The following is a 13,304-nucleotide window of genomic DNA, read 5'->3' as shown; positions in this document are numbered from 1 at the left end:
CTTCTCGGTCTTCCATTTTGTCTCCTTAAGTTGGTCATGTGTACTATGTACAGGTATTTTTGATCTATTAAAGTAATACATATAAAAATGTATATATGTTCTATCTTTCCTTTTACTACCTTTTGCTTATTCTGTATTTTGATAATTTTCCAAAATAGTTCAGAACTGTCGCTTAGATTTACAATTCATCCCTAAGGGGAATATATGCCTTGATTAGTGATGTAATATGAAATAGTCTTTATGTCATCAGTAACAAATAATTACCTAAGAATGTATTAACATTCAGTTGTTTTTCAGAAGTCTGATGGAACTGTCAGTTCATTGAGACATCAATGATGTCTCTCTGTCAGCCTTAGGAAGCAGGAAATATAATCAGAAGAATTGTATTCACATATTTGGGCAATAATTCACATACTATATAACCGAAATAGAGTAATAACAATTATAAAACAACTGTGGAAAAAGCTCAAAATTATTACGTTACTAAGATTAAAATTTCATTTTTCCTACTTTATCTTGAAAAATAAACTTGGAAACTTGAAAAAACTTGAAAAAATTGGTTAACTACTTGTAGAAAACTAAAGCTAGATCCTTATATATCACCCTGCACCAGAATCAACTCCAAGTGGATCAAAGACCTCGGAGTCAAAGCAGACACTCTGAAAACATTACAGGATGGAATAGGAGGAACCCTAGGTCTCCTTGGCTCAGGCCGAAATTTTCTTAATAGAGACCCGGAAACACAACAAATCAAAGAAAGGTTGGACAAATGGGATTGCATGAAGTTGCAGAGCTTCTGCATGGCAAAGGACATAGCTAGAAAGATCAATAAAAAGCCCACGGATTGGGAGAAGATCTTCACTAGCCATACAAAGGACAAGGGTCTCATATCTAAAATATACTTGGAACTCAAAAAATTAAATCTCCCAACAACAAATCCTCAAAGCAGCCTTGATATTGGGAAGACAACTCCCAATCAGATTTCTCCATTCCTGACAGGATGGCATCAAAAGGAAATATAAAAGACAGATAAAATAGAAGGAGCTCAATTTAAGCCTACAGCCTCTATATTAACCCCAGCTTGATACATTTATTTTTAAAATATAGCTATGTATATGACCAGATAAGATGATGATAAGCAAAATGAACCCCAAGATAGGGACACAAGTGTTTTTTTCTTTTTTTTCTTCTTCCTTTGTTTTTTTTTTTTTTTTTGGTCGGTCGTGGGGCTTGAACTCTGGGCCTGGGCGCTGTCCCTCAGCTCTTCAGCAGCGCCACTTCCAGTTTTCTGGTGGTTTATTGGAGATAGGAGTCTCACAGTCTCTCCTGCCCAGGCTGGCTTTGAACCGCGATCCTCAGATCTCAGCCTCCTGAGTAGCTAGGATTACAGGCGTGAGCCACCAGCGCCCGGCTACAAGTGGTTTTTTCTTACTTGCTATTGTTCCTAATGTATTTATAATGTACCAAGTTTTTTTTTTTGTTTCTGTGTATGTTCCTCCCCCACGGTATAACTGTTTTCACTGTATTTGATGTCCATTCCTTGCATCTTATATATACACTTCTCTAGCTTGGGGAGGGGAAGGGAAAAAACAAAATGCTTAAGTAGGAATACAGGTTGATTCATTGTAACAATGAGATGTATAAGACACTATGTTGAAAAAGGAGGAGCGGGGAGAGGGGTGAAGGGGGCAAGTGTAGTTGTGGAGGTGGGAGGGAAGGGGGGTAGGGGAAAACAAAGGAGGAGGAAAAATGCATGATAGGAAATGTACTCATTACCTTGCTCATGTAACTGTAATCCCTATGTACAGTATTTTTACAATAAAAAAGGTATTTAAAAATTAAAAAAGTCACTACTGGTGGTATAAACATTTGAATAGTCTCATTGCTGTAAGAAGAATATATTCTAGGAAAACTAACATAACTCTGTTCTTGACCTCTTGTTTTTCACAACTGAAGTAAATCAAGAAAATAGCTGTGAATTTTTAGCAAATTATTTCAGAACAAATTCAAGACAGGCATTGTTGTGGATGCCTTTCATGCCAGCACTTGACAGTCAGAGGTAGGGGTATTATGCATTCAAGGCCAGTCTTGGCTCTAAAGCAATACCTTATTTCAAATATGATATAAATCATAAACATATCATTATTATAAGTATCTAATTTGGCTGTTTACTATATAGGCTGTACCTATATTTTATATTTAATGTGTTGCCAATGTTGAATGAGCTCTAAAGTCCAGCTTTCAAAAAATACTATGCTTAGTGTTTATGTTTTAGTATTAATTATAGTTTTAGTTTGGCATAAATTTTTGATCTAGGCTTTATAAAGTTTTTATAAAGGGTTATGTTTATATCCCTAGGTAAAATGGAACTCTGTGTATCTTAGGGTGATCACAAACTTACAAACTTTCTTCTTCAGTCTCTTGAACGCTAAAATTATAGTCATTCACCACTATGTCTATAGGTATTTTGATATCATTTTCTAAATGTTCTGTGATTGTCTAAGAACTGTACAGTAAATAACTCCCATAGATGAGATCTTTTTTGATATTGTAATAAGTACTATGATTGCTTCCTATTGTTTGGAAGCTACAGTGATTTTTTTGCTTGCTTATTTTCATTAATTTTAATCAGCAAACCCCCCACTTTGTAGATATTAGAAGGGATGAAAATTTCCCAGATGCTCAATGATATCTAAAAAGGAGAGTATAAAATAAATACAGATTTCAGAGAAACAAACCATTTTTTAAAAGATGTATATATGAAAAATTTTAATCAGGTGGATGACCCACCTTGCCTTTTAATTTGTGTTATTACTCTTACTAACCTATTATGTTAAGAATCACCTGGGCCACTTGTTTAAAAGGAGGGTTTCCAAGAGTTATTAATGTGTTTTCTAGAAGTAAGATTTAGGCCTGTTATTGAGCCGACATACAGAGAAAATAGTATGTTAAGAAACACAAAATGTGGAACAATAAATTACTTGGTAATATCAAACTCTCACCAGAAAGTAAAAACAAAACTAGAAAAACAACTATCTCCTATGATTCTTTCTTCACCAAAATCAGGGATTTTGATCTATGTCTCACCTTATGGAATAAAGCACATTTCCATTTTTGAAAATTCTTAGCAGTTTGTTGTCCGTAGTGACTTCATGAAAGTTGGCACCCTTTTCATTGGCAAAGAACAAGTCAGGTTTCCAAATGGAGTCCAACATGGATGGGTCAAGATCTAAAGAGTCATCAGGGTATTCGCTGTATGCCAGCCGAGGGTCATTCCATTTCTGACGAAGAAAAATATTCACTCTGTAATCCTGAGGAGAGACGAAGGAAGGGAAGGGATGAAGGGGGAGGAAGGCGAGGGACAGAGGTGAGAGGTGGAAAGGGGAGGAGGAAGAGGAGGAAGAAGAGAAGGAGGAATAAGACGAGAGAGAGAGAGAGAGAGAGAGAGAGAGAGAGAGAGAGAGAGAGAGAGAGAGAGAGAGAGAGAGAGAGAGAGAGAGAGAGAGAGAGAGAGAGAGAGAGAGAGATTCTGCTTTAGGAAATTTAGAAAACTCCACAGTACCAGTGTATTGCCAGTTCATTATCTCATCAGTGATTGGATTGGAACACATGTACAACCCTGAGGGAACATGCAGATAGGACCAGGCTGCACATGTGTGGGAAGAAGGGGTGTATGGAAATCTCAGTAGCAGTGTCTCATTTCTACTGTGAATCTAAAACTACTTAAAAAATAAAGTCGTTTAGCTGAGTGCCTGATTTACACCTGGTTCATACCTTGCTGTTTGGGAAAGCACGATTGTAGCGATCGTCGCGCAAGGCCAGACATGGCAGAAAAAGTTTTGGGAAACTCATTCTCAACAAAGATCTGGGCATGGCAGCGTGGGCTTTTGGTCCTGGTTACTGGAAAGCATCCGTGTCATTATTAAGTGTGAAATAGTCATTAACAGTAGATTTTCCTTTGCAAGTAATTGGAAAGGAGAGAAACTTCAGGACAATGATCACAATGTATAACCAACTGTGAAAAGACTCCCGGAATTCTTCCTGTTTGAAGAAGTATTAGTCAGAGATCCTGGCTTATTTTAAAAGACCGGAAAATATATTGCCTAAGAAAAGAGAAGGATGTTCAGACACCCTAGGAAGCGTCTTAATGGTTTAATTTTATGGAGTTTTCTTATTCTGAAACATTCTATCTGTATGGGTTCCATGCATCAGAAAGCACGCACAGTAATACTTAATGGTGGGGTAATTTCTCTCAACACCATAATATCCCCCGTGTTGCCTGTACCATCTGCTGTAGGAACCTACCACAGGCAGGGTGGTGGTCCGAGACAACTGATGTTGTCTCGTGCGAAAGTCTCAGTCACTAAACCAATAGAGAAGAAAGCCATTCTCAAAGAGCTCCTTGGAGACTTAGAAAGGTTACTTCAAATTTCTCCTGTCTTCTTCATTACACATGTGTTTATTATCTTTGAAAAGTCTAGAGTTAGTTTTTAAATTACTAAAATTTTTAGAGCATAATTGTACCAAGTCTGGGAACAAAGAGAGAGGGAGCGGTATTGCTTGAAAGCCAGGCATGGTGGTACATGTCTATGAACACTAAGATAGGAGGATGTTGAGGTATGGTGAGTTCGAGGCCAGCTTGGGCTATGAATTGAGTTCATGATCTGAATCATGAGACTCAGTTTCAAAAGGCCAAGGGCTAGAGTTACAACCAAGTGGTGAAGTCCTTGCCTAGCATCTCCCTACATCCCACACAGAAAGAAGTAGTGGCTAGAATGTAAAGTATATATTTTTGCAATGAAACACTACTCTTTATATCTCATTTGGCAAATTTTATGTGAATTAGAAACTAAAAATTAAAGATAGGAGTCAGGAGCAGTGGCCTGTATCTCAGATGTGGAGATTGGCAAGATTAAGGTTCAAGGCCAGCTTGGGGGAAAAATCCATGATTCTTCATGTTACCAAAGAAGACTGGCACTGTGGTGCATGTTTGTCATCCCAGTTATGCAAGAAGCATAGGTGGGAGAATATTAGGCTAAACAAGGCGAAAATGTAAGACCTTATCTGAAAAATAAAAAAGCAAAGAAGTGCTGGCAAACATGGCTCAAATGGTACCATACTTGGTGAATATGAGAGCCTGGATTCAAATTCCAGGACTACTCCATCCAAAAAATAAAAGCAAGAAAATTTAAAACAGAGAGTGTTAAAGATGAAATAAAGAACCCTCCAATAAAATAATTTCTGGAGAGATAGTCTTGTACATCAATAAGATAATTTTTAGAGAGAAAATACATAAATACTCTTACAGGATTTAGAGATTTATTTCAAGTAATAATGTTTATTCCATTTGGGGATACCTGGCTTTATATGTAGATACCGGCACAGAGCCAGTATTTCTAGAAGCTCATTGTAATATTTTTTTTTCTAGCAAATTGGTTTCTTTCATAATGTACAGCATAGCAGTGATTAACAAGACCTCATTCAGACCTGTACTCTCTTCTCCTCTCAACTCCTCTGTGTCTGCAAATTGTGTGCCTAATGACTGGTCTTCTTACAACTGGCCTAGCTAATCAGGTGCAAGACATTCTCTTTTATGTCATGTAATACCAAAAGAGCTGTAGATGGTGGTGCTGTAGATGGTGGGGGATGGGAAGGGATGGCTCAACTTCATGTATCCTGTTTTTGTCCACTTTTGTCAGTTCTTAAACTCCTCTTCATCTCACAGTATAACAAATAGGCAGACCATGTTTACATGTTCTGGTTTAGACAACATAATCTGGCACTAATACTTTCCTGTATGATCTGAACTTTGCAATACAAATCTATTCAACACGATGTAAAACAAACACACTTGTCTGATTTTATAGTCACTAGAAGTTATTCATACAATCACATGTTAAAATGGGCACACTGTAAGATTTATTAATTTGCAATATGCATACTAAAAATATGGCAATAATAATCTGCTTATTTTTTGTTTTGGGACTTCTGTTAAGCAGCCATTTTTCCCCTTTCCTTTTTATGATGTCTGGCATCAGTTTCCCAAACTGAAGTATAGTTTGATCTTCAGAACATCATGATCTCCATCAGCTCAACACATGCTCTTCAAATCGTCATTCCAAAACATGTCTTTCCAATTCTAGGAAAAAGTATTTTTGAACAAAGCTGAAAGATAATTTGTACTTTAAATGACATCTGAATCTATAACTAGTATGCTTTGTTGAATGTCTTATAAAAAACTTTTATAGGTTATATATTTTCATAAAATTGTAGCATATTAGTGATACTTAATACATAAATAATATTATATAATAATCACCACATTGCCACCTCACAGGGAAATCCTGTGCCAATAAGCCTTGAACTTTCCCCACACCCATAATGGCTAGCCATAGTGAATCTGCTTCCAGTCTCCATAGTTCTGCCCACTTTGGATGTTTCATACAATATGACATCTTTTGTGTCTGAGACCTTTTGCTTACTGCACTGTTGTATGAAATGTGTAAAGTACCATTAAGAGCATAGAAATTGCCTAATTTATAAAAAACTTGATGTTTCTTAGTGGAAGAATTTCATTATCAATGTGATATAGCTTCAAGAATATAAGTATTTACAGAATTGAATATTATATATTCAAACATATATATTGTTATATATACATAGCTATCACAATGTATAAATGCATATGTGTATATATGTATCTTTATGTATCTATCCCATCTATCTAACTAATCAATATATAAGTCATAATAAACTTCACTTAACATAAAAGACAAAACAGTAGCTTCTATTAATATGAATAATACTAATTTTCATGCATGAAATTAGATGCTTTCTTTGGACTTGAAGAAAAATATTAATATTATATGATCAGTTTTAAAATATAAACTGTTGCTTCTGAGAAAAATTAAATATCTAGAATTTATTCTTATTTACTCTTTGTTACAATATAATAAAATCAGAATTAAAAGGTGAATGTGATAAGTACTAGACACTTTGCTTCTTAGGTAACACCATTCATTTTATTATTTCTATATTTGCAGATATTTGAGGATATGAAAGCCTATTTAAAAGTATTTTTCTGGGAACTGGTAGCTCATGCCTGTAAACCTAGCTATTCAGGAGGCTGAGATCTGAGGATCATGGTTCAAAGCCAGCCTGGGCAGGAAAGTTCGTGAGACTCTTATCTCCAATAATTCACTAGAAAACTGGAAGTGGCATTGTATCTCAAGCGGTAGGGCATTTGCCTTGAGCTGAAGAGCTGAGGGATAGTGCCCAAGCCCAGAGTTCAAGCTCCACAACTGACAAAAAAGTATTTTAGTGTAGGATGTTATCAAAAGAAACATATATATTTAATATGACGAAGGAAACCTAGGTATTTAATTAAGAGACATAAGCTGTTTTATACAAAGCCTGGAATACAAATGTATAAAATGGAATTATCCATAAACGAAGTCAGAGAAGCCAGACTTAATCCCTATGTTGACTCTTTTAGGGTCAAATCTTCACAGTTGTCACCTTAAAGCAACTGATCTATTCTTCATCTTTTTGCCATTTTTGCCAAAATGTAATATAAACTGCATAATATAATAGTTAACCTTATAAATATGACATAATTATCAGTTTATGCCTCTTAACTATTGAGTAGTATTCCCTAGTATGGATATACCATAATGCTTATTCATCCATTGATGGACTGTGGATGCTTTTACAATATTTGATGAGTATGAATAGTCCTATTGTATACATTAGTGTTCAGGTTTTTCAATAAAGCACAAGATTTTACTTCTCTTAAGTAAATATGTATTGTTGCTAAGTCATATTAGATATATATATATACATATATATGCATATACATTTAGATAAAGATGCTAAACTACTTGCTATTAGAGTGGCTATAATTTTCACTGTCTCCAACAATTTGAGAGTTAGAGATCTCATATTAAAAATTTAAGCTATACTAATACGTGTGACATGATAACTCATTATGATGTAAATTCATTTGGGCAATGCCTGATCATGTTCATTAGCCTTTTGTACTTAGTGACATTTTTATATATCTTTCAATGAAGGTTTAAAACCATTTGTTCATTTAAATGCATTCTTTAACCCATCATGTAAAATTCCTAATATATATTTTTGGATACATATACTTTGATATTACCCTGTCAGATTAGGATATCAGAAAATAATTTTTGCAAAAAATTGTCTTTCTTCACTGATGCATTTCTCAAAATTTTTAGTTATAATAAGGTTCACTTTACCTTTCACCTATTATTTAGTTTATGATTTTGGTGTTATATCTAAGCACTCTTTGCTTTACTTCACAAATATTTTCTCCATTTTTTTGGTTTCTTCTAGGATTTTTTTTTTCTGTTTTTAATATAAGGTCTTGCTATGTAGTCCACATTGGCCTCAAATTTCTAAACCTCCTGTTCCTCCCTATTGCTGGAATTATAGGTGTGTGTCATAACTTGCAGACAATTCTAAAAAGTTTAAAATGTTTAGGTTGTATATATAAAATAACCAATTGTTCTAATATTACTTGTTGAAAAGACTAGGATATTATTTTAGTAAATAAGTGTCCTTATGGATTCTAAGAACATATTGGAAACTGTATAAAGTAATATATTTGCTCAGCTCTGAATTTTATTCAGCTTTCAATAAAGTAAAATTTTACTTCTCTTAACTATGCCAGATGGTTAGCTTCAATTAGAAATTATTTACCATTATTATTATTAAAGTAGCAATTTTAGAACAACCTTCTTTCCCAAAGAGGGGAAAAGCATAAGTATGACAAAGTACAACCTATCTCAACAACTTTTAGAAGAATTCAGAATAAATAATACTTAAGATATTTTTAAACACATGTTCTTTGTTGGAAATTTAACAGGTTAAAGTTGAAGCAGTTCAATATTTGCGTGCATATTGGCTAGGGACTAACCTAATTCATTTGGTGCTAGGAGAATGTGTTCTTTTTAATAAGCTATTTTGAGACATATGATTGGAAGAATAAGAGTACTATATCTAGCTTCAAGTATTGCATTGCTCTGAATGAAATAAGTTTCAGACAGTATTCCTTAATAACTATGGCACTAAAAGGTGTCAAGGGCAAACAGTTTAACCCTAGTCAGTAATAAGAAATAGAATCTTCAGAAAGGAAAGAAGATTGCAAATAATATTGCATTCTGAATAAAAAAAAAGCCAACTGGGATAATACAGAGTAAGACAGTTCTAAACTCATGGAGAAATTTGAAAAGCAAATCTTCTTTGTTTCTGATGTTTGCTTTTGATTCTTTGCTTTGAAAGATGTAAATCTGAAAGATGTAAATTCAGACTTGCAATACACATAATTTATAAATTTGTGATGTTTCACGATTATAGTAAATAAATGACAACTCTTCAAGCTTTGCTTTTGGCATTTATCACCTTTCGCAGAAAGACATAAATGACTTGAAATGAATTGCAGACTCCGTCATTCATTTTCTTGAAACACCCTGGTTCTCAAAAACCCAGTCTTTGTCCCAAGGAATGGCATGCATAAAAAATCAGAAGGCATAACAGAAATGTTGAATGGGCAGGAGATAGGACGGGGACAGAAGGTAAAACAGATTATGTAAGATATTATAAATCGCAGGAATATACATTTTCCTCCAGGATGAAATATCTGAGAGGAAATGAGAGAGCAGAACAAGTACAGAGTCTTAGGTGAATGTTTGACAGATCCCTGTAGCTCTGGGGTACAGGGGAGAGTGGCAACCAAGGAGGAGCTGAGTTCGATCCTGCAGCTGTTGCCATTATGATGGAAAGGTGATGTACAAAGCAGTGACAAAGAGACAGATTGAGAAATATTAGGGAGATAGAATTATTGCAACGTTGTGACTCATTAGTTATTGAGTAGAGGAGAAGAGTGAACAATCCCTAAGGTTCCTGGCTGATTCAGAAAGACTATAAATTTGAAGAAGGAGATTGAATATGGTGATCTTTAGGAATCTGTGTAATTTGAGGGAGATTACCAGTTCATTTTATTGAGAATTATACTTACTGAATAAAGGATGGTGTCAGTGTAATTCACTTTTTATTCACATTTCAGCATACACATAGACTGTTTAAAACACTATATTCCATAGTAATTGAGGTTTGTTCTTATCAGCATTTCACCTGAAGACACTAGATCTATAGCTATTGAATTAAAGTTTACCACCAGAAAACCAAGAGAAATGATAGGCTTATACACAGAGGATGTATCTATCTAAAAAAGTGCCTTTGAACTCAGAGAAGGGCCAGCATTGAGGAACTAGAAAAACTACAAATAAATTGAGGGAAAAGTGGTCAGAGAGTTATAAACTGAAGGCTACTGGATCAAAGAGGCTAAAACAAAAGAGGTTTCCAGGAGAGCATGATCAACAATGATAAATACCATAAAGAGGTTGACAGAGGTGACGATTAGACAGAGTATTGTGGTTATCAAATCCTTAGGAAGAACAACTTAATGAAGTGATTGACCAAAAAGCTTGTTGGGCTCCTGGTTTCAGCAGTTTGGATCCACAGTTAGCTGGATCTATTGTTAATGGGCCTGTAATAAAGCAGAAACATCATGGTAGGCAGGTATGGTAAACAGAGACTGCTAATCTCATGGCAGCCAGGAAACATAGAGAGAGAGAGAGACAGACAGACAGACAGGCAGAGACAGAGACAGAGACAGAGACAGAGAGGAAGAGTGGACAGAGGGGCCTGAGACTGGGACATGAAAAGCAGGCCTTCTATAACCCATTTCATCCAACCTGTCCCCATCTTTCTAATAGTTCATTCATATATGAACTGATCAGTGGATTAACCCACCATTGAGGTTGATGCATCAATCCTCAGCATCAGCACCAGCACACTGGTTGGGGCCTAAGCCTTCAATATATGATTTTGGGACCCTTTTATATCCAAAGCACAACAGCAAGGAATTGGCGAATCAGATCATGTGAAGCCATTTGAAGTATTGGTGCTATGAAAGGAAGGAGAGGAATATGAAAACAGCCAGATACATTTCCCAGGGACTGTTTCAATTTTAACAGATCAGTTAGCAAATTGAAACGTTGAAAGTGGTGGACACACAAAGAAAGGAGAGGAATATATTGAGTGTGAACCTCGATTCCATAGGGCTTTAAGATTTAATCTAGAAAAAATTGGGAACTAATCTTATGTAAAAGGAGGACAATGTGTCTGAGGTTGTTAACAAGAATGTTGGTGTATATGTAGGTCAGGTATTAGATTGGATTACAAGAAGCTAAAGGGGTACTTGAGTACAAGTTTTATTTATTTGTTTCTATGAAGAGCAAGAACAGAGAAACCAGTTTTGTGGTCCATGGGAAACACAGGCATTCAACCCCTACTTGATTTGTCCTGTCTACCTATACTGAAGAGATGAGAGAGGCAAATATTAAAGGTAAGAGCCTAAATGTCCTTTTTTTTGTTTCACAGATCAGGTACACTTATGTGGGATAGTGGTAGAGCAACTGTGCTCATTCTGGGCTTGTGCTTCTTCTGTAAACATGTAAATGGTAAATATCCACTTTCAGTCATGGGTTTCATGCTGGTTGAAAGAATAAATGTAAGTTGTTTAGTTATTATTTTATTTTTAGCTCAGTTGCAGTGGTTTCTTGGTGATGAGATTTAAACATGCTGTATGTTTCTGGAATCAACTGCTGCAGTAGCAACCTTCCTGATTTCCAATCTTCCTGGCTCAGGAATGAGGAGGAACTTTGCTGAAATCCTGAATCTGTGGTGCCATCATTGCTCTCTAGTTTCCTATGATTCTTAGGGACAATACCTGTCTGTGGGGTGGCTGACAGGCTTTCTGTTATAACCACTAAGTGTATATGGAAGCAGTATTGGCTGCCATAGTTCGTTTGGAGGGGAAAATTGAGGGGAAATTTGGAGAGGTTCATTTGGCCTGTTTGTGTTTGAAAGCCACGAATGTTTGAATCCAATAAACAACACAAAATTGATAGTGCATAGAAATAGTGACAATATTAAATTTTTATCTGTTTGCCTGAAATTAATTACATTATTTTTGGCAAACTGAATATTGAAGTTCATAGCAAATAACAATGTCATAGGTATGGAGGAGTCAAGAGCTGAAAGGTGGTCTTTTAGCAGTGGGAAAACTCTCTCTCTCTCTCTCTCTCTCTCTCTCTCTCTCTCTCTCTCTCTCTTTCTCTCTCTTCTCTCTCTCTATCACACACACACACATCCTACACAGAAATTTAGAATCTTATATTATTGCCTGGTAAAAGTACCATTTAGCATTTTCATTATTTTGTTTCTTATGGGTAAATGGTATGTCATCTTTTTTAAAAAAATGCAACCAAAGGAAGCTCTTCACAAATTTTTATGGTGATGATAGTGACCAAAGTGAGCAATGAAATTTAGCACTAATTAATTCCAGGGCAAAATAAACATGATTACTGTAAATGAATCAAATTTTAATGGCACCCAGACCAAGTAAATCATGGTGATCTCTGACAAAAGGTGGTTAATAGCAGAGTCTGGAGGTTTGGAATACATGAGCAGCTCATTAAGGATTTTTGGTTTTTAGTCGGTCATGGGGTTTGAACTCTGGGCCTGGGCACTCTTCCTCAGCTCTTCAGCTCAAGGCGAGAGTGCTCTACCACTTGAGCCACAGCGCCACTTCCAATTTTCTAGTGGTTTATTGGAGATAAGAGTCTCACGGACTTTTCTGCCTGGGCTAGCTTTGAGACATAATCCTCAGATCTCAGCCTTCTGAGTAGCTAGGATTACAGGCATGAGCCAGCTAGGAAAATATTATGAATAATCAGAATCACATTGGAGAAGACATAGAGAAAGTCCTTACCATCTCTAAGAAAGATTTTACGACTGGTGGGTTGATATTCCAATTATGAGAAAAGCTTTCAAATGAAACTTAGAAGTATCATACAGTTAAGATTTCATTGCATATGCAATGTATTTAAAAAGTGTAAGGGAAGGGGTGGATTGAAGAAGGATGGGATTGTTGAGGAGGAGTGCACATCTCCCTTGTATAACTAACTAAAGCTAAGAAGAAAAAAAAAAGTCTTAGACGTATTGTGCAAAGAACTTTCCTTCCAGGGACTCATCATGGATGGAAAATTTACCTTATATGAATTTATCCATAGAAGAAAGAAGCTCCTCTAGTATTTTTCTTCCCCCACCCCGTCCCTTTTCCCCCTTTCTTATCTCTGTCTTTCAATGTCTCCCCCATTCTTTCTCTTTTTCTCCTTCCTATAATAAATTATTCATTTAGAGAAACTTCC

The 13,304-nt window shown here is 35.7% G+C and overlaps 1 protein-coding gene across 2 annotated transcripts in view; it reads right to left on the bottom strand.

Moving 5' to 3' along the window:
* Positions 1-13,304, bottom strand: part of Glra3 (glycine receptor alpha 3) — a 126,512-nt gene that overhangs the window by 53,869 nt on the left and 59,339 nt on the right. For both annotated transcript variants that reach the window (XM_070015991.1, XM_070015992.1), the window contains exon 4: positions 3,088-3,311. In XM_070015991.1, coding sequence (XP_069872092.1) covers positions 3,088-3,311 — 224 coding nt within the window. The remainder of the gene's footprint in view (positions 1-3,087; positions 3,312-13,304) is intronic.

This window comes from Dipodomys merriami, unplaced genomic scaffold (assembly GCF_024711535.1).
Source record: "Dipodomys merriami isolate MVZ:Mamm:240054 unplaced genomic scaffold, mDipMer1.0.p SCAF_12, whole genome shotgun sequence".
NCBI classification, from domain to species: Eukaryota; Metazoa; Chordata; class Mammalia; order Rodentia; family Heteromyidae; genus Dipodomys; species Dipodomys merriami.
Note: the sequence above shows the minus strand (reverse complement) of the source record. Positions and strands in the feature narration are given on the sequence as shown.